We start from the raw sequence: 27,822 nt of genomic DNA on the forward strand, positions 1-27,822 counted from the left end.
AGCAGGACGGACGGACTTTATTTCCGGGAAGAGGCGCCCGCGCTGGGGTTCAGCGTCACTGAAGGGCGAACCCTGGAGCTTCGCTCGCCACGCGGCTCAGGCCCCTCTCCCACTCCCTCGGCGACCTCTTCACTCGTCCGCAGGCGCCTGCGGGTCCTTCTTCCCTTCCTCGGGGCCTCCCGAGTCTTTCAGGTTGTGGCGAGCAAAATCCTCGAAAACCAGATCTTCATCCTGAAAACTAAAATTAAACAGGGAACATTTCGATCGTGGCACTTTCCGAAGCTCGCAAGGAACTCTCGAGAGAAACGAGATCCTAGATCTTCCTTTGCAACAGAGGAGCCCATGCACAGCTTCCCGCGTGATGGGACGTGGGACTGCGCCCCTCTCCTCAGGGCTGTCGGCGGAAAATCTCTTTCACAAACGGACGCGAGAGAGACCCCCACAGAGTAGACACACACACCCAGTACATCCACGGGTGTGTGCACATACACACACACACGTGCATGAGTGTGGGTGCATGCATGTGTGTGTGCCTGTGTGTGCTTTAGTACTAGGAAATAAAATGGAAACCAGGGTCCAACCCCAATCAAGAGCAGGGGGTGTGTACAAAATGACCCCAAAAGGGGTTTGTGCTGATGAGAAGCGGAACTCAGGGCGACGTGAGGCAGCGACTCACCTTTCCTTGGCCGTAGCTGTGGCGTGGAATGACACAGAGAGAGAGAGAGAGAGAGATGAGCAGCAATTCCTTATAACAGCTCCACCTGGAGAACGTCTTCCAGGTTTAGTGATTTGTAGTTGGAGGGACACAAGGCCCAGACATGTGCATCTCACGGCATCGGAGTTCCTGCTTCTTTGCCTTTTCTCCTCGGAGAGCCTCTCTCCCCGCGTTTTCCACCATGGTTTCTTTCCAGAGTGCCACACCCTCATCCGCTCAAGGGGACAACCCATGACCTCACCTCCAGGTCCCTTTCCCTGGTCCGCCTCACTCCCTCTGATGCCACACTTCTCTCTCGGAGCATCTCCCCCTGCGGGTCCCTTGGGCCCCGTCCAGACCAGAGCCCCGCAGGCGGCGCCGTCAGGCCCCAGGCTCACCCTCCCCGGACTCTCCGCGTCCGGCTCTCCAACGGTGAGTCTGGGACTCGTGCCCACCCGGCAGGCCCAGCCCCTCAGGGTTCCATTTCTCTGTGAGCACACGGATCTTTATCTCGTTGGGTTGTATTTCCACGTATGTTCTGCAGCCCAGATTAATTGCTATTAATTTGAGTGGGTTTTTTTTTTGTTCTTTCTTAGCTTTCGGCCTCCCTAGGGAAGCACTGCTGTAACCCGTGGCGGCGAGCCAGAAAGACCTCAGGGATGCCAAACGGCACCAGCTGGTTCCTTGGGAGCACGATGCCAATGGCAAGCCACCGCCCTTGTCTCTCGTGCCTACCTGGAAGCCAGCCCTGGGAGGGAAGCGTCTGTGTGGGCTGCTCACCACGGGAGCTACGGAGAGGCGGATGCACCAAAACGTCCCCTGGGCAAGAAGCTTCTTGGACCCCCACGGTGTGAGGCATAAAATTATACTAGCCGGGACCAATCAACACCCTGCGTTCCTTTCAACGGGGGACAATATAAGCTTGGTAGCATTTGTGCAGCACTTACTGCACACAAATTACTTGGCCCCTGGCGGGGCAGAGCTCCTCAGCCACAACGCATACTTGGCTTGGAGTCTACCGTCCAAACCAGGGAGCCGGGACCCAGGCAGGTAAGGCGTGAGCACGCATCTGTGAACAAAACTGGGGGGACTCCTCGGTCCCTGGAAATCTGAATTGGGAAGCCCTGGGGGACTTTTCCTTTCTCCCCAAAGTCTTGCAGTACAGCAGGTCGCTGCTGAGTCTGGATGTGTGTAGGTTCACTGCGAGGGCCAGAACGCCTGGAATGTGACAATGTCCTACCCGGCACAGGAATAACGCCACTTCCCCCACCCCGTCCGGCCCTAGAGTCTGTTCGCAGCTGCAGAAAACAGTCCCGCATAAACTGTGACATCTCCTGAGGTCACAGGCTTAAAATAACCTTCGAAATTGGCCTTGAAACAGACCAGAATGCTTCTCACTCACACGCAGTTCAAAAATAGTATTTTAATGACACCAGCACATGAGAATAAAGTGAACACGGCCAGACCGTATTTTTCCCCCGGGGGAAGGTTTTGGCAAAGGACGCTGAGCGTTTGAATCCAAACTATTTGGAAAAGAGACTTGGAGACAAAATATTTTTGAGACAAACCCAAATAAATCTGGGGGCCCATTCTCCTGTTCCAATGCCATTTCATTATCAGTATATATAAAAAAAAAGAGCTAGATGTAAAGTATACGAAGAAAAGGGGCCCTGCTGGTCTGCACCACTTTCACTTGAAATGCTCTTTATGGCTGCGGCTCTGAGAGCTCCTAACAACTAAGCCGCTTCACACGCAGCGGAGAAGTTTTCGCGGCACCTGGATTATCTCTGCTGCTTCGCGAACCCTCTTCAAAAGGGCGGCATCGAGATGGAACCCACATGCCACACAGCGCACCGCGGGCCGGTCCGGGCCCACGGTGCAGAGAGCACCGGTTGCAGGGCCTTGGCTTCCTTTACTCTCAACGTCCACACAAGGGCCAGAGGATTTACGGTTCAAAGGGGCCACAGCGACCGGGCCCCAGCCTGGCCCTCTGGTCGAGTGTTTTCTACCTTCTCGTCCCAATCTCCACCTTCTCTTCTGGAGAGGCCTGCTAATGTTTCCAGATGAAATGCAAAAGCCTCAGGCACCACATTTATTTTTCACCTAAACTTTCTTTACACCTGAATCCAGGTCTGTTCACAGGAGAAACCTCTGCTTCTAAATCATCGCTAATAAAACCTAATGGGATCGCCCGTGCCTGAGCCCAGGGCTGCCGCGTCCTCCCTGCGCTCACTGAGGGTGGGCCAGCACCTGGGAGCTCTGGATTGAGTGGGGGAGCGCCCCTTCCAGGGCCCCCCCAGGGCACCTTGAGGGTGATGTGGCCATACCCACACCCCCAGAGGTGGTCAGGAAAGACGAGCAGGGACTACGTGACCAACCGGCACACAGTGAGTGACTAAGAAGCCGGGACAAGGGAGGACTGACCTGGGTCCTCAGGCTGGGGGTGCATGAGACGGAACGGCACCTCGGTGGCCACCTCACTATGAAAAAGAAGCAGGCAGGTCAGTGAGGACACGCACATAATTACAAATCACATGGGACTCGGTGAGACTCAGAACAAAACACACCAGAAATCAGGAGGGCAGCACGTGGGAATTTGAAATGTACCCCCGGCAGGTGGCCCGGAGATTTCATTTTCTTAGCCTCCTTTCCTCCTGCGTGTGAGTTTCAGTGACATGATGGTGTGGTAGAGGACAGGTCGGCAGAGGATAGTTTTGAAAAATATCCTTTGCAAAACTGTACACAATTGTTATGTGTTAAAGTGACGGATGGTTGGTGTTTGGGGGACCGGGAGCGCAGTCTCTTGCTAGGGGTGAACAGAGCCCACCACATTCCAGAAGCTAAAGGGCTTTGGGGCAACTTGGAATTTATACAAAAGGGAGAAGGAAAGGAGCCAGGAAGGAAAGCAGAAGGGAAGTCTGGGCAAGGGGAGGATGGAGAGGTGGGGTGCACGTGTGTGTGTGTGTGTGTGTGTGTTTCACTCCTTGCTTCACCAGGATCCACCGCCCCCTGCCCCGCGGTTACCACTTCAATCAATGTGCACGCCTACAAGGCCATTGTTGTCAGACCCCGGTACAGACGCACAGACGGGGTCCAGGAGAAGAGGGGTACCCTGGGTTCTGTGCGAGAGCAGGAGGTGGCAAGAGTGGGGGTGAAGCAGCACGCAGTTCAGCGCCTGCCCCCAGCCTGTCTCGCCGGCTTCCTCTGCTCATGAAGCGAGAGGCAGCGTTGCTATTCTCAGTAGCTGACAAGCCGAATGGGTGGAAACAAGCCAAGTGTCCACCAGCAGGTGAACGGACAACCGGAAGGGGTCTGTCTGTACAGTGGAATAGTCTTCATCCAGAAAAGGGACGCAGCGCTGACCCACACTACGGCACGGGTGAGCCTGGAGAACGGTGTGCTGGGCGGAGGCAGCCAGACACTAAGGGCGGACGCTGTCTACTTTCACGTGCGTGAGACCCGGAAAAGGCAACTCTATAGAAACGGGAAGCAGGTGCGTGGTTGCCAGGGACCGGGGGAAAGGGAGAATGGGAGAGAGTGTGTGTACAGGTACAGGTGTTTCTTCAGGGGTGGGAAAAAGGTCCCGGAGCTGGACAGCGGTGACAGTGACACAACACGGTAAAGACAGCTGGTGCTGTGAACACAGATTTTACCAAACATGCAAAATAAAGGCGCTGCACGGAGTGTGCCGTTGCCCAAGTGTGTGTGTGTGTGTGTGTGTGTGTGTGTGTGTGTGTCCTTGCCCGGGGGTGGCCCAGCTGTGGTCTCAAAGAAACAGCCCTGGCCTCACACCTCTCTGCCATGGTTTGTGCGACGCAACCAAGAGGCAGCGGGCACCGTTTCACAGTGGGGCTCGGAGCCACGCCGCCAGGAACCCAGGCTACGCTGCTGGTGGTTTGAGCCCCGGGGTCGGGGTCGTTCCTTTGCTGCCCTGGGAATCAGGCGGAGGAGGCGGGCAACTCGGCTTACCTGGAGGTGAGCTCTCCCAGAAAGCTAGGAAACAAAAGCAAACAGGGCTGTAGTGACCAGCCCCCCTGACAGCACGGCCCCATTTCCCAGGGCTCAGAGGCCGGACACGTCCCAGCCGGGTCCCCTCACTCACAACCTCCTGCGTCTACACTGCCACTGCTCCTCTCTGCTTGCAACTTCCTGTCTCACTCAAGTGATCAGTTAAAAGGAGGAGTCACGTGGGTTCAAGCCCTGCTGCTCCAGAACAAACCAGAGAGCCCAGTCTATCTCCCGGCCACAACTGTGAAATGCCTGTGACTCCCTTACATCACGGCTAAGGGAAACTCGCCCTGGCTTCACGTCCTTTTCCAGAACATGAAAGAAAACACTGCGCACTTCGAAAACACACAATAAGCCCTGGCTGGCATAGCTCAGTGGATTGAGCACGCGCTGCAAACCAAAGTGTCCCAGGTTCAATTCCCAGTCAGGGCACATGCCTGGGTTGTGGGCCACGGCCCCCAGCAAGCGCACATTGATGTTTCTCTCTCTCTCGCTCTTTCTCCCTCCCTTCCCTCTCTAAAAATAAATAAATAAAATCTTTAAAACAGACACACACAACAAACACAAACACTGTTAACAAAATTTGCAAAATCACCCCAATTCCTACACTGTTGCCTCAGCCACACTTCGGGCAACTCTCTGTCTGCTCAGAATCACAGGCGGCACGCCTGATGGCTGAGCCACCCGAGGCTCCTCGGGATCAGTGGCCAGAGCCGTGGCCAGCGGGATCCAAGAAGGAAAGGGAGAATCCGAGTGTTTCCCTTTCGACGACGTTTTAAAGATGGAAGGAATGCATTTCGTTAAAAAGTGGAAAACCATTTCCCCAGCACTCTGAGATACCTGGGCTCTCGTGTTAAAGGCAGATGCCCCACCCCGTGGTTCCACGTTGGGAAAGGGAGGGGCGGTTCCTCCCCGTGGGCGGGCGCCTCCCCCCACCGCCCCGAGAGCCTCCGTTCTTTCCCGCAGCTCAGCGCCCCGCGGGACTGACTGCCCTTTCCTGCAAGTCAGCTCCCCCCACGCGAGCACAGGCACACCCACTCCGTCCAGTGGCGCCTCCCCGGCACGCATTTCGCCATCTGCTCGTCCACCTCTCCCCACGTGCTGTCCTGTCGGACGGAATTATGAAAGCGGGCCAATAGCGTCTCTAAAACTCTACTCGGTGGGCGGTGGGATGAGCGGCCCTTCCCGCGCTTTCCGTCCCCCTGTCATTCGGGAAGGAAACGACTCAGCCAAAGGCCAGGACAGGACAGACAGAGCGGGGGGCCTAGGACACTCACCCTGTCACCGTGAGCTTCACCTTGAGCTGGTAAGACACCAGGATGCCCAGCACGGTCCGGTCTATGCCCTCCTTGATGCTGTGCAGAGAGGAAACGCAGAGGGGTGCAGGGGGGGTCATGGAAGGCGAGGCCCGGGTGAACCAGCCCCTCGTCCCCACGCGGGCACACCTCCATCACGGGGACGTCTTCTCCAGGAGCCGGTGAGCCCAGCCCAGCTGTCCCAGTCCTAGAGCTTCCCCTACTCGGGGCAGGGGGTGCCTTTCCTGCTTGTAGGTTGGCGTTTTCCCCTCCGGATGTCCCAGGACAGGGGGTGCTTCAGGTGCCCCCTGCTGTGCCTCAGTGGGCGCCCATCCGCCTGCTCATGAGCCAGAAACCCTTCTCTCCTGCGCTCCACCTGCCACCCCACCTGCCGCCCCACCTGCCGCCCCACCTGCCGTCCTGGCTGGCCCCCACGTCCTCCACAGGCTCTTCCTGCCTGGATGGTCTCAGTAACGTACACCCCACCTGCCAGGTTCCTTCCCCCAGCTCTCTGCTGCTCTGCGGCCAGACGGCTTTTCCAGGGTCCAGCCCAAGCGTGCCCGGGCAGTAACCTGTGAGCAGCCTTTGTCTGCCTTTGCCACCCCATAGCTTTCTGTGCCCCAGGGTCCCCCACGGGCCAGCCTTGCCACACAGGAGCCCGCCCCTGAACGTCCTCCTCCTCTGCCTCCAAGACCTCACGCTGATGCTGCCCTCCCCCGGGAGGCCCCCTGGCCAGCTGCCAGGCAGCACGGGCCTCCGGCCGGAGCACTCCTGCTCTGTGTCCCCGCATCGCCCAGCATCGCGCTGCAGTAATGACGGTGCTGTGTGGGGCCCTGACACGTGCCCCCAAGGGAGTGCAGCCTCACCGCCCTCCGGGAAAGCTCTGCCCCAGGTCCCTCAAACGTGCGCTGGGCTCCTACCGCCTGACAGGCGCCAGGCTGGCCGCTCTCTCATAGGACCCAGTGCAGGGAGCTGGGGACCGAAGTGTTTCAGGAGGTCTGGCAACAAGGACCGAGGCATAAAAATATCGTGAACTATGAAATACTAGCTAAGACGGCGTGACTGATGATCGCGAACCTGGCTGGGAGACCTGGAGGCTTACGGTGGGGGGCACGGCTGTGCTGAGGTCTGAGAAGTGTGCTGGGAGGGAGGCGGGGGCGGTGCTGGGCCTGCCCAGCCTGGGGTGCCCAGCCCAGGGAGCCTTCTGGTGGGGGCCCCGGGACATTGCTTCCAGGACCACGATGCCCCCAAATAACTTCATCAGCTCATCGGGGCCCAGAGGTCCCTGAAGAGGACAAAGTACCTCATCTGGAATTATGGGATGTGGCCAAGCTCTCAGTGGAGAGATGTAGCCGCCAAAGGGCAAGGGGGTGGGGGGATGCAAGCCTGAGCCCCGCCCTTTGCAGGGACTGACTCTCCACCTCGAACAGAATGGGGCCAAAGAGCCGGGGGAGACAACGCGCCTGGGAACAGCCTGCGGGGCTCCCCCACTCCATCTCCCTTGAACGGGAGTGTCTCTCTCTCTCTCTCACTCGCATGCGTGCATGCACACACACACAGACTGGCTAACCCAGGTCCTGCTGCTGGTGTCACGTTCCAGGGCCCTGGACGGCAGCCCTGAGGTCGAGGGTAAAACCGGGGCTTGGGGTAGGAGCGGACTTTGCCATTAACTGGCCAGGTGACCTCAGACAAGCCTCTCGTTCTGGCTGAACCTCAGTTTCTTTATCCATCAAATGGGTGCAAATCGACCTTTCTCACAAAAGTATGGCAAGGCTCACGTGTGTGTAAAACACTCCAGAAAAATGTTTTTTACAGATGCAGCGAGCTGTGGTTGATTGTTACGCCCTCAAATGAGCTGACCTCAGGGGCTGGTCCCCCTCTTCTCCCCTCTCAGAGAGCTCCCCAACTGTGCTCTCGGATCTCACACGCCAGCATGGCCAATTGTCCTCGGACAGTCCCTCGGCTCGCAGGACCCTGCTCCTGTCCCCGCTGTGCACCCCCCACCGCGTTTTACACGGACCTTCTCCGCAATCCTTGTGACCTCTCTAGGAGAAGGCACTGTTGGCACCCGCACGCCACCGATGGGGATACCGAGGTTCTCAGATGGCTGAGCAATTCTCCAGGGTGGCCTGGTGGAGCTGCGGTTTGGCGCCAGGCCGGCTCAGAACCTGCAGCTGCACCTGCCACGTCACGCCAGGGGTGGGAGCGGGGTCCCCCGTGAGCCCCCAGGGGTGAGATGGGAAGGGGGAGCAGACCAGGGCAGAGGCCTCGCTGAGTCTCGGGGGCTCGGCTCCTGAGCTCTGGGGGCTCACATGGTGCTGGAGGCCAGGTTCGTGTCCTCGTGCTTGATCTTCCCATCCAGCGCGATGCCCCTCCGCTCGCGGTTGTTGGCCAGCAGGGGCACCAGCGTCAGCGTCGTGGTCAGTGTGCTGTTCGGGGGCACTTTTTCTCTGCGGGAAGGACAGCAGAGGAGATGTGGCGGATGGCGCTCGCGGCCGTGAAGCCACCACCCCGCCTGCCGTCGTCGAGCGTGGTCCGGGATCCGCGCTCCCTGCGGCTCATGGGAAAGATAGTTCAGGTGCCTGTGCGTCTGCCCGACCAGGGGCAGGGGAGTATCACTGACACCTCAAAATAGATGGCCAGCAAGATCGCGCCGTTTTCTCAGGTCCCTTAGCCTGCTCTGATCACTGAATTTCTAGCATGTTCTGTGGGGCTGAACGTGGCCGACTGGCCCGAGGGTCAGGGACCACACCCATTTCTACTTGACACTGGGAACCATGCAGTTGGCTGCAGGGCCATCTGGCCAGAGCCCCGGCGAGCCCCTGCTGGGAGCTGCCTGTCACCAAAAACTGTGGGGGAGAGGGGGTCTGCGTGCGCCCACGGAGGTGGGTTATTGAGAATGGGCAAGGCCCTGGAAACACCGCCTGGAGCCGCCCTGGGCCCCTCCCTCCCCCTGCCCTGGGCAGGCTGGGAGTCTGAACCGCCACCTGCAGTTCAGGCTTCCCCGTTTGAGCCCCCTGCAGAGCTTTGGGCAAGGCAGCTGGGGCTTCTGCCGCCTGCAGTGAGCACAGGAGGCCCCTGGGTGTGTCCGTGACGGACCTGCCGGAGCACCAGACGGCCCACGCCCTCCCATCCGGGCCCTGCGGGAACCTCTCTTAACAAGCTGGTTTGGGCGGCAGAATGACAAAGGCGAGCATTATACTCTAAAGGGACGGTAACGGGAAGGGGATGGCTCTTCCTGCAGCCAGGGAGGTCCCTCCCCGGGACCTTCAGGGTCTGGGACTGGGTGAGAGCAGGTGGCAGCCCCGGGGTCAGGTCTGACCTGGGCCGATGGGGGCCCAGCCACCAGAGCGCAGGGACCCCCAGGGTTCAAGGACAACGGCCAGGCTTGTCCAGCTTTCTGAGCGGCTCCTGGGCTGAGACCTGCCCGCATGATCCCACCCAGCTGTCAATCTCCCTGCCTCTCTTAGGGGACCTCAGATTGGTTCCCAGTTTCCCGGGAATCATCTGGCCCAGCATGCACCCGGGAGCGGAAAAGAGAACCAGATTGTGCGGTGAATTGGACGAAACTCAGCCAAGGACCATTCTCTGCTGCAGTGATTGAGCATCAGCCAAAAGGTGTGCCAGGGAGGCCGCTGGGCCAGGCCGTGTGCCGGGAGGCCGCCGGGAGGCTGAGGCCTGGCAGCCAGGAGGCCGTGGCATGTTATGCTTTTTCCTTAACCTCTCTCGGGATCTGCTTCGGGTAATAACAGTTTATCCTCAAGTTGTCTTTCAACCACTCGGCAATATTATCTTGCTGAATCAGCTCATCTTTCCTCACCAACCCCTTCCTCTAACGGCGGTAATGTTTTTTACATCCATCGGTGCTTAGCATGTGCCAGCTAGGCAGAGACCTCCCCAGCGGGTCCTGTGGGGGGCTGCAGGGGGCTGACCCCCAGAAGCCTGTGTTTTTTGTGACTCTCCCTGCCCACCTAGCACAAAGCAGAAATGGGCAGGTCCCTCCCTCCCCCAAGAAGAAGCCGTCTCAGGATTCCTGCTCGGTGTTGATTCTAGTGCGGGGAAAAGGCCGTTCACCACCGCAGGCCGGGCGGTCGTGGGTGTGAGATTTCAGGTTGCAGAGGTCAAGAGACAGAGAACCCTCCCTGGGCTGACAGGTCGTCCCATGACCTGCCCGCGGGCAGGAACGGTACCAAGGTCCTAGCGAAGGATTGCAAGGACGCCTGGAGGGCCAGCCGTCCCCACTGTGACGTTCCCGGCCTTATTTCCCTGCTTCCGTAGGGTGCTGGTTCGACCAGTCCCTCGGGACCCTTGCAGCAGAGGCTGCAGTGGCCATGCGAACCCTCCCCCGCCGGACTGGAAGTGGGAAAAGGGGAAGGAGGCGGAGCGCTGGCGAGCTGGCTGCGCGTTCACTTCCCTCGGCTGCGGGACGCCCGAAAGGAGAACCTGGGGGAGCGGCCTGGGCCGCCCAGGAAGCAGAAACCCAACGGTTACTCACTGTGCTTCCTCCGAGGCCACTGGCTTGACGTAATAGTCACTTGAGTAGAGAACCACGTTGGCCACTTGTTCCACTGCAAGAGAGGACAGGGGTGGGTTTGTCACGTGGGGCTCCCCAGGTGTGTGCCCGGTGCCGCCCGGCCTCCTGGGGTAGCAGTTGGCCTTCCCCGTCCGATGCTTCTCAGGCTTGGCTTCCTCGGCTCAGAGCGTCAAGGCTGGGAGTCCTGAGGCCACTGCTGCTCACCAATAACTTGCTCCATGACAGCTCCCACTCGTGAGCCAGCCTCCCGAAACTGCGCCTCCTCTCTGCGGAGCCCCTGGGACGCCCCTGGGTGTCGTCCCAGGGCACACAATCTTCCAGCACCCCAGAACTCACCGCTGGCTCGCTTCCTCCAAACCCACCCCCTTCTGGCATCCTCTGTCTCACAGAACAAGCATCTCCCCCTGGGTGTCCGACCCAGAGACCACTCGGAGGCCACACAGGGTGCACAGGGAGGTGGGCTCTGGAGCCGCATGACTCGGGCTCTGACCCCAGCCAGCCCTCAGCTGTGGGTTACTGGGCTCCTCTAAGCCTCAGTTTGCCTGTCAGCAAAATGGGGGTGATGATTGCTTCTAACTCAAATGGGTGTTGTGAGGATGAACGAGAGAACTTTGACCTCCATGAAAATCAAATGTGAGGATTAAGAGAAACAATTTGTTGGAAGCACTCAGCAGAGCTCAGCCTGGAGAAAGCTATTAACGTCTTGCTTCAGAAAATGGAAGAGCTCCTTTCAAAAATCAATGGCATTGATGCTAGGTTTATAAAACTTTGAGGAATAATTTTAAAGCGAAGTATCGAATGATACTTCCGCAGCCCTGCTACTGTGCGGAACCCCGTGGAACCCTGTGGTGAACACTGTGCATACTTCATGCTAAATAAATAAACTACGTCCTGTAAGGACTGAAAGGCATGTGAACTAAACCAACGTAAAACAAAGCTGTAAGTTAAGCATTCATATTAGCATCTGGAAAAGTCTAGAATTCTTTAGTCGGCACGCATCAAAATTCCTGCTCCTTATCTACGAGGGACCCACAAGGGGCGGGAGGAAGGTGGTGTATGACACTCAGGGTCACCGGCCACCCTGGTTTGCCTGGGCCGGCCCCGTTCCAGCCCTGGAGAAAGCCCGGGGGAGTGGGTCACCCTGACACACTAGGTCTAACTTTGTCTTGGTCATCAAACGTTCAAGTTAGAAGTGAATGCGGAGGTGTCCCTCCCAGGCCATCCTGTCCTGTCTTTTTTATGTAGCCCCTGTGAGGCCATGATGCAAGACCACCCCCTGCAGGTTGGTGCCCTTTGAGTGGAGGGAGTGGAGAAACGGCAAGCAGGGGGCCCCTCCCCTGCGGGATTGGGCGGGACTCAGCCATCGCCTCGTGGGGACTCTGCAGGGCCAGCAGCTATGGCGCTTTACCATTCACAAAGCACTTCCACGCATGACAGGTCCTCAGCACCCCACAAAGCCCAGGAAGGCAGCGCAGGAGCCCTGCTGTGAAGGCAGGGGGTTCTGGGAGGACACACCCCACAGAGCCCACGAGGAAGCCCCGTGTTCGTGGGCCGCGCCTCCCCGGCTCTCCGCTGAGCCTTGGGGGGTGGGGGGACTCCTGTCCTGGCTGCCCGGGCCCTCGCCCAGGCCCCTCCGGGGAGGCTTGACGTGGAAGACGGAAGGCCACCTGTCGGATGCTGTCCCCAGACCAAAGGCAGCCCTCGGCTGGGGTGCGGTTGTATGCCATGACACCGGAGGGCTTTCCTTGCTCGGAGGTCCTGCCGTCCGTGACAACAGAGACCAACGGGTGGCTCTGAGGACCCGGGAGGACCCTTTCCCACCCAGAGGACGGGCCCTCGGGAAATAGGACCCGACTGAGAAATTCCAGGGGACTGTGCCCCCCAGCTTGGAGCAGGAGGTCCTACCGAATGCTTTAATCTTCTTCACAGTCTTCTCTGTGTTGTTGGTCACGGTCAGGGTCACAGGAATGGGTTCCCCGTGGAAGTAGATCTGAAAGGTTAGCAGACAGGTCAGAAAAGGGGGACAGGGCGTGGTGGTGTCTCTCACCTCGAGGCTTTCTGAATTCACCTCGGCCCCTTAGCAGGGCACACGGGGCTGCATTCCTGCACTTCCGAGGAAGACGCCGTGACAGCCGCGTGCTGCCTCAGAGGAGGGCCCGGGACGCGCTGTCCCCCCACCTCCATCTGGGGGGTGCTGGGGAGGAAACGGGGACCCATGGGGGGTGGAGCCAGGGTGCTCCTGCCCGGAACGCCCGAGTCCTGAGGGTCACCGCAGAGCGAGCCCCGGGGTCTAGGGTGGAATCACGGGCTGTCTGGGGCAGAACGAGTGAAACAGGAGGAAGCCAGTGGGGGGCCTGGGGCAGGGCCCGGGAGGGGCGCCCTTGCACGTGTGCACACACACGTCTGCATGTGTGCCCAGGCACACACAGACACATGCAGGCATGCACCCACAAGTACATGGAGGATTTGGGCTCTGGCCGACATGCGTGTGTGACTCATGGTGACCCGAGGGGCCAGAGACAGCCCCGGCCAGTGGCTCGTCACCTTTTTCGCTGTGACACACTTCACAGATGACATTCACCTGTGTCACGGCCGCCCGCTCACGGCTACAGTGAAACTTGAATTTCCCAGGGATCCGCGGTGTGTGATTCCACACCCCTCGGTGCCACACTGGCACATGACGCCCACGGGACGGGGTGGAGGGCAAAGGTGGCCTGGGGTCGGGGTGCATGGAAGTCCCCCCCACCCAGAGTTGATCAGGACTGACGACGACGAGTAGAATCCAGGTCAGTGTGACCCTGTTCTACGGCCCCCTTTCCTGGGTTCAGATGATGGGGAAGAGCCCACTGCCCTCCAGCGCTGGTGCTGAAACTGTCCCTAGACATGTCCACAACAGGTAGGGCGCCGAGGTGGGGCCTGTGCCCCAGGCCTGCCCCCCAAGCCTGCCCCCACACGGGGCACAGCGACGCCGGTGGATTACCTCTTTGCTCAGGGACACGGCCAGGTGCAGGGGCTTGTCGGAGCGGAAGAACTGCCAGCTGGCCTCGGCCCGGGGCTGGGGACCCATCTTGGCTGGCGCATGCTGCACCTTCCGGATGAGTAAGCGCACCGAGCTCCTGCGGACGGAGAGCCACAGGCAGTCCTGCAGGCAGGGCCGGGCCTCCTCGGGGTGGCCAGCCCCGGGGCTCTCTCCCGCACTCACGTGGGGACCTCACAGACGACTCGGGGTGAACCCAAGGGGGGCCGGGGGCGCTGGTCTGGAGGAGGGGGCTGCGGATTGGGGTCCAGACTGTCTCTGGGATTTCCCCAGCTGGGGGCGTGGGGCCCAACTGCTCTCCTGAGGACGGCTCTCACCCTCGGTGAGGACTCTGGGCCGCCTCCTCTGGGGGGCGGGGCACTGATGTGGGAACGTGTCATATGCTTTAGGTGGCATGCTTCAAGCGTGTACACCATCGTTGCTACTTATCGCGGCAGCGGTAGATGCATGTGGAGTACGAGGGGAAAGTATTGGGGGTGCAGTTGGAAACCGTGTTCAGGGACCAGAAGAACGCGGGAGGCCAGGCCTGGGAAGGCGGGAGGAACGCAGGGCATGGCTCAGGGGGCGGAGGGCTGCTGGTGGGGTGGTGAAGGCTTCGGGTGTAACTACGGTTACACAACACAGTGAATGCACCTGATGCCACTGACTCACATGCTTGCAAACAGTCAAAACAGTAAACTTCCTGTTGTGCATGTTTTACCACCATAAAGAAATGATGGGAGAAGAAAAAGAAAAGTAAAGAAAGCAGGAATCTGGAGGTTTCCAGGGGCTTAGGTGGGCCCTGGAGGTTGCCAATTCTCCTGTCATTCTCTTTGCTTTTTTTCCCCCCGAGTGATCAGCCATTGACCCCCAGTCCCTGGGTGGAGGTTGTCCCCATGGCCCCGGGCTGGGCTCCCCGGGAGAGTTCAGCCACAGACACAGAGGAGGGGGGTGTCCTATCCCCCACACCCCCAGCTCCTCACCTAGTCCCACAACCACATTCTTACTTCTTGGGAACTTTGTCCACCTCATCGTCCGTGCTGTCTGTGGCGAATGCTTTGACCTCGAAGTCGACCCCACAGCACTGCAGGGACAAAGCGCAGAAAAGACCTCGGTTAGTCCCTGCTTTCCTGGGACAGGCCGTGCCTCCCGGGGGTGTGTCACCCGGCACCTGGTCTTTTTGTCTCAGCCTCATGCTCTTCAGGGTTCGCCATCAAGACGCTGTGACCCACCACCACCCGGCATTCTTGGCCACGCAACCCCTCACTCCCCGTCCCCCGCCCTCCCACTGCGTGCTCTCCCGCTCCGGTCTACGCTGGGCACACGCGGTCCCTTCTTCCGAAATGCCCCGTGGCTCGCTCTCTCTCTCCACATTCGACACACTCCTATGTGTCCTCCGAGCCCCAGCTCCAAGGTCCCTCAGCTGTACGGCCCAAGGCCCCAGGTGCATAGACGCCCCTGCCCGGGCCACCTGGGCCTCGGTTCCTACAGAGCTCTGGTAGCCTCCTCTCCGGGACGGACCAAAGGGTGGCCCTTTGTTTGGCTGGCACAGAGCCCCCACTCCCACTTAGTGGCCTCGTCTTCCTCAGTCCCAGCTGCCTACACCCGATTTCTGGACCAGTGGCTTTCAGAGGTCCCGCCGCCCGAGCTGAGAAGTGAAGTCCCTAACGTGGCCCGGTACACAGAGGCGCTTGGGTGAAACAGCTCCCACCCGTGCGCTGGCCCTTGCTTGGCGTGTGTGGGGCGCCCTGAGCTGTCCCGTCCTCTTCCATTTCCTCACGCCCCCCTTTTCTGAAATGCCATGGCTGACCCCCTGCCCTGGTTTCACAAACCTCTCCCGTGGAGGCAGATCCCCCACCTTGGAGACCACTGCCCCGGCCCCCGCCCCCACCCGTGTAGACCTGCCACTCCCCGTCCTCCCCTGCACGGTTTTCGCTGCCTCCCCCGTGAGCCCCAGATGCCAGTGGCCCTCTAGCGGTGATGCCAGCACCTTTCCTTCTCCCCGCCTGCACCCACGGTCCTCCTTCCCTGCCGGGCGCGTCCCTGGTCCCTCAGCACGGCCCCGGTCTCCTGCACAGACTCGGCCCCTGCGCTTCTCCGTCTGTTCGGAGCGCACGCTTGGCCACCCCAAGCCCCACTCAGCACTGCGGCCAGAGCGACCCTTTGGAAACTAAGCCAGGTGACCCATGGTGCGCTGCCCGCCAGTGGCTCCCGTGTCGCCCAGGAAAAGTCCAAGCCACACAGCGGGCGTTCGCTGAGGCCCCTCCTGATCTGGCTGTACCTCCTCCTTTCCCCGGCCCTGCCCCGCTCTGCCTCCACCACGTCCCCCTGGCTCCTCCCGCCCCGGCACACACCACACAGGCCGGGTGTCCCCTAGGAGGGGACCGCCTCTCCTTTACCCTCTCAGACAGGCCGGCCTTCAGCATCCCAGCCAAGCCCCCGCCCCCGACTGCTTTGGCCTCTCACAGCCTCTTGCTCTCCGGAGCGCCCAGCACCCTCGGAGGTGCCCACAGGTGATCTGCTTCCTGCCTGTTTCTCTCCATCGCCCTGTGACACCCACGGTGGGGGGCAGGGACTCCAGCCTTTTGTTCACAGGGGTGCTCCCGGTTAACACCAGCTGAAGACCGGCGACAGGCTCATTAGGCTGTCTCTCTGTGTGTGTTCGAAACTCCCCGTGATAAAAGCCATTTTCTAAAGGCTTAGGAAGGAAGGAGCCCAGGGCACGGCTTTGGGAACTGACCTTGCCCGTGTCCTGCGGAGCCGGCTGCAGCATCACCGAGCAGGGCAAGTAGTCAGGAAACTGCGGAGAGAAACAAGCGGTCACTCCTCTCAGAGGTGACGCCATGGGCGAGGCATCCTCACCGGGCAAATACTGGAGAACGTGGGCGAGGCGCAAGCAACAGGAGACGCTTGCTCACTCGTGTGCCCCCAGCACCGAATGACAGACACCGTGAACAGAGCCGACGCAGAGTATCTTGCACACCCGGACACACAGACACGCAGGGAGGGGGCCGAGCTTCTCAGACGCGGGACCACGTGATGCACGTGTCCTGCATCAGGCTTGCTCACGTCCCTGACCCTCACCCTACTTCTCGGGACGTTCTACAACCACGTTCCTGCCACGTGTCACAGCCGGCGCCACCAGGAACCCCACGTTTCATGAGCATGTCCCGGCTCCTCTGGTGGCGGGTCTGGACCCCTTCGCCACGATCAGCACGCGGTGCAGTAAATGCCCCCCTTCCTTCAGCCAGCCCAGCCCCGACCCACTCAGTTAGCTCCAGAGGCCGCGCTGCTGGAAGAGGAGCTGCCTGGCCACAATGGCATTTCTAAGGCTCAATACACATTGACCTGTTGTCACCTCAGATTCCCAGGACCGGTGTATGGAGCACCAGGACTGTGGAACGTGCCTAAAGTGGTTTTTTTTTAAAAAAGGCGTTGTGATAAAACGCGAGTAACCCAACACCTACCATCTGACGCGTGCAGCTGAGCGGCGTGAAGCGCCTTCACCCCGTCCTGCACCCGTCCCTCCCACCCCCTCCGGAACCGCTTCATCACCCCACGCTCACTCCCCTCCGCCTCCGCCTTCCCCAGCCCCCGGCAGCCTCCGCTCTGCCTTGCGTGTGTCTGCGGCTTGGACCGCCCCGGGGACCTCGTGTGGACAGACTCGGACAGGGCTTGTTCCCCCGTGACTGGCCCCTTTCACGCAGCGCGGCGTCTTCAAGGGTCACCCACGTGGCGACGTGCATCAGCAGGTCCTTCCTTTCTAGGCCGGACCAGGTAACCTTGGAGGGGTCTCTCATCGCAAGATGCGCTAGCAAAGAGTTCACGCCAAGTCTCGGAGGACGAGCAGCCTGGCCCTGGGGCTGGGTGGGGGGCAAGCGTCCCCAGGGCAGACGAGGCCTCGAGAGATGAAGCGATTTATCTACGGGACCCACGGAGCTAAGGCTTGTCTAAGGCTCCTTATTCCACTGAGATCCCCTGTCCCGTGGGGGACTCTTCTGTTCCGAATTGCTGGAGCCACCGCGGGGACACCTCTTTCTTTTTATAGACGGACAAGTGAAGGAAGAGCACGCGTGTAATTAGGTGCTCTGCGGAAGGGGGACATTTAAACCATCGGCTCCAACGGTGCCTTCGGAGGCCGAGAGGCTGTTTTCAAGGGCTTAAAAAAGGACAATCACAGCCCGCGCAATCTGGCATTTCCTCCAAGGGTGCAATTTGGAGGCCCACAAATGTGAAGCCGTGCCGCCTCCGCCCCCTGGCCTTCGCTCCCGGTCACACGTCACACGGTGCTGTGGGCGGAGGCCCCAGGGCAGGGGAGCACACGGGACAGGGGTCACCCACCGTGAGCACGAAGGGGTACGCGTTGGCCCCCAGCTTCTTGACCAGGCTGTCCTGCAGTTTGGTGAGGGCCCCCGCGGCCCCCAGGGGCGGGAACACCTGGACCCGAGAGAAGTACAGGTCCCTGCGGAAGCTCAGGCCGATCACATCGATGTCCTCCTGGCCGTAGCGGAAGGCGCACGTCAGGGAGACGTACACTGGAAGGCAGGCAAGAGAGGGGCGGGCTGGGCCTGTGGCGGAGCGAGCCTGGGGCCACCTGACCCCGCCGGTCAGGGAGTCCAGCCTGTGGCTGCTGGAGGGGGTGGCATTTGAGAGAAGCACACGCCCCAGCTGGGCCTCACTCCTCTCCCCAGGGCTGTGGGAACTACTCTACAGGGCATGTCAAGGGACCGGGGGCCCCTCCCGTGAACCCCATCATTAGGCCACCCACCTGCCCCCGCTGTTCCCTCTTTCCCTCCACCCCCTCCTCTAGACCCTCAGGAGGCTTTATACAAGTTTTTTTTTTAATCCTCACTCGAGGATGTTTATTGATTTTAGAGAGAGGAGGAGGGGAGCGAGACAGAGAGACAGCGAGGAGAGAAACATCCATCAGCTGCCTCCCTTCTGCGCCCTGACTGTGGGCCGGCCCTCGGCCCCTTTGGTGTACGGATGACACTGCAACCGACTGAGCCGCCTGGCCAGAGCTCAAGACACTTTTAACCGGTGCAGGTCGCTGGGGTTCTGAGGGCGGGACGTCTGGACGGAGCGGAGGGTGTGGGCAAGGAGCAGGGGGAAATGGGTCTGCTCCAGAGCCAGCACAGTCTGTGCGAGGCGCCAGGGAGCCTATGGATCAGCAGAGAGATGGAGCCACAGTGTGGGGAGCCCTTCTTTCCACACTGCTGCGGAACCAGCCTTCTCGGAATCACCGCTTCCGAGGACTCAGTTTGATTAAGAAGCTGTAAATTGTGCCCCCAGTGGACGGAAGGAGTGTAGGAGCCTGCACATGTTAGCACAGTCTTCAACGTGGGGAATAAAAGCACATACTAGCCCAGAACAGAGGCACACGGAAGCGGTCCCCCACGCCTCTGTGGTCGTCGGTTGAGGATTCTGTCTGTCCGTCCCAAGGATAACTGCCCCCCCACCCCCTGTGGCTAAGCTCAGAAGAGACACCGGCAGCTTGCCTGTCCCCCACCTGAGGTCTGCAAGAGGACGGTGCCAGGGGTGAGCGGGGAGTGCGTCTCCCTGCCAGGCGGTGCTTCCCCTCTGAGCAGCTGCCCTTCTCTGCTGAGGGTCCCACCAGGAGGGAGGACACAGCAGAGGGGGTGATGTCTGGCCCCATTTCTGCCGGAACCCCTCGATCCTGATGGCCCCATGTCTGACACCGTCCCCAGGTGCATCCAAGGTTAGTTAGGGACAATGCGTCATGGTCACCAGTGGCAGCCACTCCACAAGGCATCTTTAGAATGGAACTGGCCTGTGGCATGATCGTAAGGGTAACTCAAATCTGCTCTCATTTAGTTCACCAACTGTTATTAGCACCAAATTAACCTGCCCCCCACGCCCCAGGCGCCAGAGACCTGCACAAGGGCAGTGACGCAGCTCGGAGCCACCGCAGTAAGCAGCAAGGCAAGTCCTGCCTCCTGGCAGGCTCCAGGGCCTCCTCTTCCGAAAACCCACCGAGGGGCCCCCTGTGGTTGGCCGTGGCACAGAACTACATGCGCAGCAGATGGAGCCGACAGACCTGGGCCCCGGGCTCTGCCACCATTTACTCCTCCTGCCACCTCGGTTACCTGGCGACCCTGAGTCCTCACTTCCATCTGGGAAATGGGGACAGTGAGCTGTGCGGGGAGCGGGACCAGTATCCTGAGGATGACACCAGGGACGACAGGAGGGCAGGAGGTCCCACTTCTCCCTGCCACACACGCATGCCCCCTTCCCTTCCCGAGCCCCCTCCCTGCGCCAGCCCAGCCCAGCCCCGCCTCACCTTTCTTTCCCTTCACGAGCTCAGGGTCCACCAGCACAACACCATCTGCACCAAAGAGAGAGAGACCGTGAGGCTCGGGAGACCAAAGAGACCAGAGGCCCCCCCTAGAGGTGGAGGTTTTTCATTGCACATTCCAACTGTGTTCGTTACAGGAAAACTAAGCAAAGAGAAAACAACGTCATCTGCATTTCCACTCCCCAGAGACACCCAGTGCCAAGATATTGACACAGATTTTTTCCCAGATGTATATGCACCACGCATGAGAGAGAGACAGACAGACAGACGCTACTTTACCTACCATTCAGTTCACTGCTTTCCTCACTCAAGTACACTGCAAACATTCACACACACACACACACACACACACACACACTGCACCCATCATTCAATGGCTACACAGTGCTCCAAAGAATGAGAGTAGCATAACGTGTGCAACTGCCCTCCTCCCGTTGGGGGTTTAGGCTGCTTCCACCTTTCTCCATTCTCCCTGACACTGCAAGGGACACCCTCACGGCTGCCACGACCTTCCTGAGAGGACCTGGCTGAGAGGCACTCTCATCCTCAGTGCCTAAAAATCCCAGCTTTGCACACTCTTAAAAAAACACCAACTATTTGAGTTGAAATAATGATAGAATCCCAGGAAGTGGCCGAGATGGTACAGAGAGGTCCCTGTGCGTCCCGGCGGTTACATCGCAGGTAATTACAGTACAAGGTCAAAACCAGGACGCTGACATGGGCACCGCGTGTGCAGAGTTCCAAGTCATTTCCTCTCATGTGGGGATCTCTGTGACCGCCGCGCAGTCTGGGGACAGCAGGGCCGGGGACAGCCGTCCTGCCGGGCTCTTTCCCAGGACTCCCTTTGGAGTGAGTCCCGCCCCCAGCCCCCCTCCCCCCCGCCCCGCCCCTCCCGGTGGTAACTACTGACGCTGCTGATCCGTTTCCGGCTTCTACCCTTTTCTCGTCTGGAGAGAGTTGCAGAAATGGAGCCATGCAGTCCCCGGCCTCCAGAGCCTGGCGCTCCCACTGGGCACAACGCCCTGGAGACCCAGGGGCTGTCGGTGTGCCGGCCGCTCCTTCGTTCTAGGGCCGAGGCCAGTCTCGTGGTGCAGCCGAGCCGCAGAGCGTCTAACCTCGTTCACCCGTCTGGAGCCGCTGCAGACAACGCTGCCCGGGTCACACGCACCCGGGTTTTCGCGTGGATGCGGTTTCCATTTCTCTGCAATGAATCAACGCCCACGGGTGCGCCCGCTGGGCCACGGGGTAGGTCTCTGTTCAGTTTTCTAAGAAACCGCCAGGCGGCTTGCCAGAGGGGCTGCTGCGCCACTTTGCACCCCGACCAGCCCTGCACGGGCGGCCTGGCGTCACTGCGTCCTCACCGGCATGTCGCGCTGTGAGTGGTTTTCACTGTCGCCGTCCGGACAGCCGGAGAACGAGGCTTCAGCGCAGTTTCCACCTGCATTTCCCTGATGCCCGACGACGTCACACATTCCTCCAGGTGCGTGTCTGCCGCCCGTCCGTCGTCTCCGACGAAATGCCTCTTAACGCCTTATATCTACTTTCCGAGCGGACTTTGATGTCCTTTTACTGAGGAGTTTCGAGTGTCCCTTGCCTGCTCTAGGGCGAGTCCCGTGTCCCCGCCCCACACTCTTTAAAGCTGTTTCCAACCAGACAGTGGCCCCTCACGGATGTTTCTGTTTGCACTTCTTTGATCAGACTACCAGCAAAGCCCATTTTAAAAAACACAAAATGAGCAGTGGTCTGTTGACTTAAAGGAAAGCCAGAGGGAGAACCTGACTCCAAACTCAACTTACCCACAGGCTCTACTTGGTCAACATGGTCTACATAGTCTCTCTTCCCCAGGTAGATGGTCACCTGTGGGCAGAACACATACGGATTCTAAGTGGCCAGAGAGCACTCACCTAAGGCATTCAGCTTAGAAATCAGCCACAACCAAAACCGTCTGATGAGTTTTGGGAGGAGGAGCCCCTGGTCTGCAGCCGGCCTGTCACCTCCCCGCCCGCTGCTTGGCAGAGGGCAGAGAGGATGGATTGCAGGCAAGGTGTGCTCTTTCCTCCACCTCGTAAGTCAGCTCCACGGAATTCTTCCTACCCCTTTAGATGGCCCCTGTTCTTTCTACCTTTACCAACCAGGCCCGGGTCTGATATCAACCAGTTAAACTAGTTGAGTTAACTGAGAGTAATTTAGAGGAAAGTTATCCCTATGCAAATGAGGTTTCTCCCACCCATTCGCATGTTAAGCCTTTAATTTCTAGCTGTGAATGAAAGGTTTCTCCACCTCATTAAAAAGAATTTCTAGACTCCATCAACATTTGCTACATGCGCCAGTGAGTGTGTTTGCACCCCGGCCAGCCCCTTCTTCCCTAAGCCTCTTAAATTCACATTTTTATTTCCACGAATACCCCAAATCATTTTCGTTGGCATTAGATCGTCTCCTAGACCCACCCCCTCCCCTCAGAGGTCCTGGACTGAATGAATCCCCGAGCCTCAGCTTATCTGCATGAATGACGCTGAACCACCTTAAGAGTAGCATAGCCAGGTGACCAGACAGAGGACAGGAGGTTGGATGGTGGAGGTGGTGGGAAGGGCGCTTTCTGTGTGAAACAGTTCAGTGTGTACAAAGCCTGAAGACAACAGGATGCTTCTGGAACTACTCATGCTTCATTTGCAGATGACGGGCCTCCAAATGGGGGTCAGGCTGATGGCAGAAAGGGTCTTCGGGGACCTGACCCCGAAGAATCTAGGGAGACACTGAAGCATGTCAAACTAGACGAACGGCCCGCAGGCACACAGCATGTAGAGGGTTGACTGTGTACCAGGCACCATGCACCACGCTGAACGCTGTGGCTGTGTATTTCACTGAATCCTCACAGCAGCCCCATGAGACAGGAATCATCAGCCCGTTTCACAGAGGGGACCCCCGAGACGGTGGTCACGTTAGCAGCAGAGCGGGGAACGGACTGGCAAGTTCGGAAAGAGGGCCGGTCAGGGAGTGGGTATGGTCGGGAGTGGGGAGGACTGCCCTGCGGGGGAGGGAAGGAGGCAGGTGGTGAGAGTGAGGGTTTTCTTCTTTTTCAGGCTTTGGCTGTGAAGGAAGGAGAGCTAGAACGGGCACAGCGTTGGGGGTGTTTTTAAGGTACTGAGGTGGGTACTTGTTTTGATGCTCAGGCAAAGGCCTGGGAGAGAGAGAGGCTGCAGACACCGCCGGGCGGGAGGCTGATGGTGCAGGACCCTGGGGCAGCATGGACCTCGGGCGGGAGCGCAGGCTCCTCCTCCGTGCAGAGGCGAGGGCAGGGCCAGGGCCAGGGCAGGGGCAGGCAGTGGAGAGGGGCTGAGTGTGAGACTGTAGCTGCCTGCTGCTTGCCCACCCAACGGCCACGCACTCCTTCCTGGATAAGTCACCCGCTGTCGCAGGGTCCAGCATCCCCCTGCGGTCCTGAGCTGAGAGGAGGCCAGCCCCAGAGGATGATTCTCGATTGGCCAGATCCAGTTATGATCATCCAATTCCTCTGGCTCAGGATTGGTATAAAGCGGGCATGTGGCCCTGACTGGTGTGGCCCAGTTGGTTGGAGCATTGTCCCTTAGACCAAAGGGTCGCAGGTTCAATTCCCAGTCAGGGCACACACCCAGGTTGCAGGTTTGATCTCAGTCGGGGTGCACATGAGAAGACAACTAGTCAATGTTTCTCTCTCTCTCTCTCTCTAAAAGCAAAAAAAAAGTGTCCTCAGGAGAGGATTACAAAAAAAGCAGGCATGTGACCCAGTTTTGACCAATGAGATGTGAGAGAAATTTTGTCCTCACTCTTAAAGAGAGACCCCAGGAAGCAACAGCCTCTTCCTTCTTCTAGGAGCAAGTGAGGGTGAGACGCCTGGAGCTGGGGCAGCCACCTTGCCACCAGCAGGAGGGTGAAGAGAGGGCAGAGCAGAGAGACTCCCAGAGACCCGGCCCCTGAGCCCTGGCACCCGATGCCGGGACCCACACGGAGGTGGCAGCTGGAACGACCCTCATCATCTGTGAAACATCAGTGGATGAATTATTCTTTACCCCACAATACAAAAAGGCCTAAACTTCTTGGTGCAAAGGATGCAGATCTAGGTGTGAGGAAGAAAAACATGGAAAATGACAAGGCCCGGCAGCGGCGCCTCTCTCGTCCTGCCGGAAGCGCGCTGGAAAGACACACGTTAGAAGAGAGTTTGGAGAGTGAAAGGGCGAGGGGCGCCCAACCACTGCCCCAGCGGGTCGAGGTACTTGATGGAAACCAGGGGCTCCTCCATCAGGACAGGGGTGGGGAGAGAGGGGTTGCGCAGAGCCCGAGTCTCATGTGGACACCAGAGGGCTCAGAGCGAGTCTGGGGGTCCTGCACGGGCTTTGGAAGTTAGCAGGAAGAAGGGCCTTCATCCATGCCATCCAGTACGGCAGCCACTAGTCACAGGTGGCACCTGGACACGTGAAATACGGCCATTCCCAACTGACCGGTGCTGTAGGTGTAGAATACACACCAGAAAACGAATGTAAAATATGTCACCAAAAATGTTTGTATCCTTTACAGGTTAAAACGATAGCTTTCTGGGTATATGGGGTTAAAGAAAGATAATATTAAAGCGAATGCCACCTTTTTCTTCTTATTTTTTAAAAGCAGCTATTAGGAAATTTGAAATTGCATAGGCAGCTTGTCCCGATGGTGTGGAGCTAGATGGCTGGCCCCTGAGAAGCCATTGAATGGAGTGAGGCCACCCCGTCCTCGGAGACTTGGGGTGGACCTTCCCCAGTCTCCCACGCTGGGAAGTTCATGGGCGCATCTAGACCATCATCTCATGTGCCCCTGACGGAGCCAACAGTAGCGTTTTCTCCGCCGAGGATGCAGTGTGCCAGGGTGTTGGCGGCCCTGCAGCTGCAAGGCAGTGTGGAGGACAGGGAACAGCTGGGCATGCTCTATCGTCCTGCGGCCCCGAAGGCCCAGCAAGGCCAAGAGCGCTGCACCGGGGCAGGTGCACAGGAGGGAAGGGAGCGAGTCCCATTGATGCCCCATTAGGGGCTTCCCCAGGCAGGGAGGGGACAGACAAAGGGTCAAGTGAGTTCCGGGTAGACACAAAGCAGTGTTTGCGATGGTGGGTCGTGGGTTCAAGGCTGGCTAGGAAAAGGAGTAAAATTAGGGGTGAGGAGAAGGGGACTGAGAGATTAGGAGAAAATTACGGGTCTCAGGACTAAAGTCTTGCTGCAGTTGAAGAGAAGTTGTATCTCTGCTCTGGCTGGTGTGGCTCAGCGGATTGAGCACCAGCCTGAGAACCAAAGCGTCACCAGTTCGATTCTGAGTCAGGGCACATGCCTGGGTTGCAGGCCAGGTCCCCAGTAGGGGGCTTGTGAGAGGCAACCACACATTGATGTTTCTTTCCCTCTCTTTCTCTCTCTCTTCCACTGTGTCTAAAAACAAATAAATAAAAATTTAAAGAAAAGAAGTAGTTGTGTTTCTGCAGTTCACTTGTTCACATATACCGCGTCTAGCATCCGTCTCAGGCAGAGACAGAAAACAGACAGACAGCACCTCTCAACTTCACAAGGTCTTGGGGTTGATCATATCTATTCTCCAAAAGGCTCCTTTGAAAAACCAACCAACCAACCAACCAACCAACCAACCAACAGACAGGCAAACATTTCCATCAAGCACTCACTTCTGCACCACCTACCGATTTGTCCCTGGAGACCTTCTTGAAGATGACGTGGTTTGGTGCCGCCTTACTGGTCTTCGCGTTGGCCGCCATGCTACCTGTCCCCGGCAGCGCCTTCCACCTCGGGACACGCTTCGGGGGTCAGGGGGCTGGGGAAGGTAAAATCGGTCCTACATGTAAAGTCAAGCACATCCTGGGAGTAAAGCCTGCTCGTGAGACGCTGCACATCCGCCCGACGTTGCCCCTACCTGCCTACCAGTGTCCACGTTTGATTAAATAAGGTCTCTGTCTGGTTCGTATTGCACGGCAGTGCACCACTTTGGAAAAGCTGTGCTTTTATTTTTTATTGATAAGCCCCAAACACTGGTCGGCACGCCTCACCAGGCAGCCCAGCCGGATTCGGTGGGAAGGTCCTACTTGCTGATTACCCTTCGGTGTCGTACGCTGGGGCAGGGCGACTTTAAAATCCTGTCAGGGTGCTGTCTTACGGCAATTACAGTGGGAAGGGTCCCGAAAGGCACAGCGTAACCCCTTCACGACAAACAGCACTTTCAAAATGTGTTAAACCCCCAAAAGGCATGTGTAGTCAGTAGTGCTGGCCTGTTCCTGCCCTCCTCCCCCCCCCCCGGGCGCACGGACAGCGAGGGTGTCTTCTTGGCTTGTCAACACACTCCGGTTTCCTGAACAAGCAAAGTCCTCGGGAACTACCCAGAGCGGGTGAAACAGGGACAGACGGACGGCACGCACACACCCGTCACCCTGAGCTGGCCCTGCCGCATCCTGTCCCGTACCCGACAAGGCGCGTGCGAGGGCGGTCACATACCTTGTGCAACCAGCCGGATGAGCCGAGGAGGAGAAGGGCTCTGTGCCCTCTGCGGTGGCGGCCAGCCCCGGCTGTCTACCCCGGTGACCCCAGCGAGGCTCCCGGCTGACGTGTGTGGGGAATTTGTAGGGGATCTGGAGAGGGGGCCCGCACTCAAGGTCTCAAGGCCTCAGAGCCAAATCCCCTCTAAGGAGCAGAGTGGACATTGGATTAGTGTCCAGACGGGAGGACGTGTCACTTCAGCAGTGCCAGGCATCAGGCCAGGGCCTCCTTCCGGGGTGGGAGGGCTCGGAGCGGGGAGCCACCCCGCTGGACTGGGGAGGGCATGGGGGGAGGGACAGTGGCTCAAGGAAAGCTACTTTCTAGCCTAACCCTCTTTGGGTTCTGGAAATAGACTGATCATCGCTTCGAAGGACAGGGATTTCTGAGTCCTCAAAACACCCGATTAACCCCAGCAGGCGGCTCACGCAGGGATATGCAGAAAAGGTCAAGGAGATACATCAACCTCAACAGGAGCCCCTCGTGCCAGGTGAGCCAAACCAGGCAGGCCCCTCCTCTCCAGCCCATCGTCCTCTTGGTGGGGTCACGAGTCCTGTCCGTGTCCCCATTGTCTGGAATCTGTCCCCGCTCTCTGGGCCCAGCGCCTCCCCGCGGGTCCACGGCAGCCGCCCTGCTCTCCCGGACCAGAGGCCTCCCGCGGGTCTGACGGCGCCATCTGTCCATCTGCACTGCCAGGCCCTCCCAGGCCCCGCTCTGCACCATGCTGCTCACCACACCCCATGGCCCTGGGACACAGGCACCTCTTTAAAACTCTCCCCACCCCTCTGCACGACCCTGCATGGCCCTGCACCCCGTCCCCAAGCTGTCTGCGCCCGAACAGTCCTCCCGTCTCCTCGCCTCACTGACTGTGCCCCCCTTGTGGCTCCAGCCCAGCAGGCCCTTCCGAGGCGGGGCCTTCGCCACCCTCCAGCCCCGCGCCCTGGGCACCTGCGTGGACGGCGACTCCATGTCTCTCTTCAGCACCTGACTCTGGGTTGTACAAGGCCGGGCACCCACACTGCTGTGTTTCCCTCACCTTCCGATCGCAGTGCCCAGAGCAACAGCGGCTCCCACGAACACCCAGGGAGCACCTGGAGGGCACGCTGTGGCCACTGACCCACACGTTGGGCTGGACCTGGTGTCTGGGGAGGAAGCAAGTCTCAGCAGAAGCCGGTTTGGGGTGTCAGCATGGTCAGAACACGCCAGTGGCTTCCCCCCCGCTGAGCCTGGATGAAGCCTGCAGGGCCCTGCGTGACCTGGCTGCCCCGCCGCCTGCGGCCCTGCGTCTCACCACCTCGCCCGCTTAGCCCCGTCCTCGGGCCCCTTTGCTTTTCTCCAGACCTGCCACAGGGCCCGCACACTCCCTGTGTCCCCTCCGGGGACACTCTTCCCGCAGCCAGCTGCTCAGCTGGCTCCCTTCATCCCTCTG

The 27,822-nt window shown here is 59.2% G+C and overlaps 1 protein-coding gene across 4 annotated transcripts; it reads right to left on the reverse strand.

Annotated features, from left to right (window-relative positions):
* SAG (S-antigen visual arrestin) lies at positions 1–26,499 on the reverse strand. 4 transcript variants are annotated; one of them, XM_036022687.1, is made up of 16 exons: positions 26,355–26,499; positions 25,550–25,680; positions 21,660–21,720; positions 19,849–19,893; positions 17,889–18,115; positions 16,288–16,347; positions 14,555–14,631; positions 13,512–13,647; positions 12,437–12,521; positions 10,493–10,565; positions 8,310–8,447; positions 5,980–6,057; positions 4,664–4,687; positions 3,119–3,174; positions 677–692; positions 1–238 (listed from the first exon to the last, which is right to left on the reverse strand). In XM_036022687.1, the coding sequence occupies exons 2-16, from the start codon at positions 25,622–25,624 to the stop codon at positions 130–132; spliced, it is 1,260 nt and encodes a 419-aa protein (XP_035878580.1). In that variant the 5' UTR covers positions 25,625–25,680; positions 26,355–26,499; the 3' UTR covers positions 1–129. The 4 variants fall into 4 exon arrangements, with proteins under 4 accessions (XP_035878580.1, XP_035878581.1, XP_035878582.1 ...); XM_036022688.1 differs by having other exon boundaries at positions 25,550–25,701; XM_036022689.1 differs by having other exon boundaries at positions 17,889–18,082; positions 26,355–26,495.
* Between the last annotated feature and the right edge of the window lie 1,323 nt (positions 26,500–27,822).

The sequence above is a fragment of the Phyllostomus discolor genome, chromosome 4, assembly GCF_004126475.2.
Source record: "Phyllostomus discolor isolate MPI-MPIP mPhyDis1 chromosome 4, mPhyDis1.pri.v3, whole genome shotgun sequence".
NCBI classification, from domain to species: domain Eukaryota; kingdom Metazoa; phylum Chordata; class Mammalia; order Chiroptera; family Phyllostomidae; genus Phyllostomus; species Phyllostomus discolor.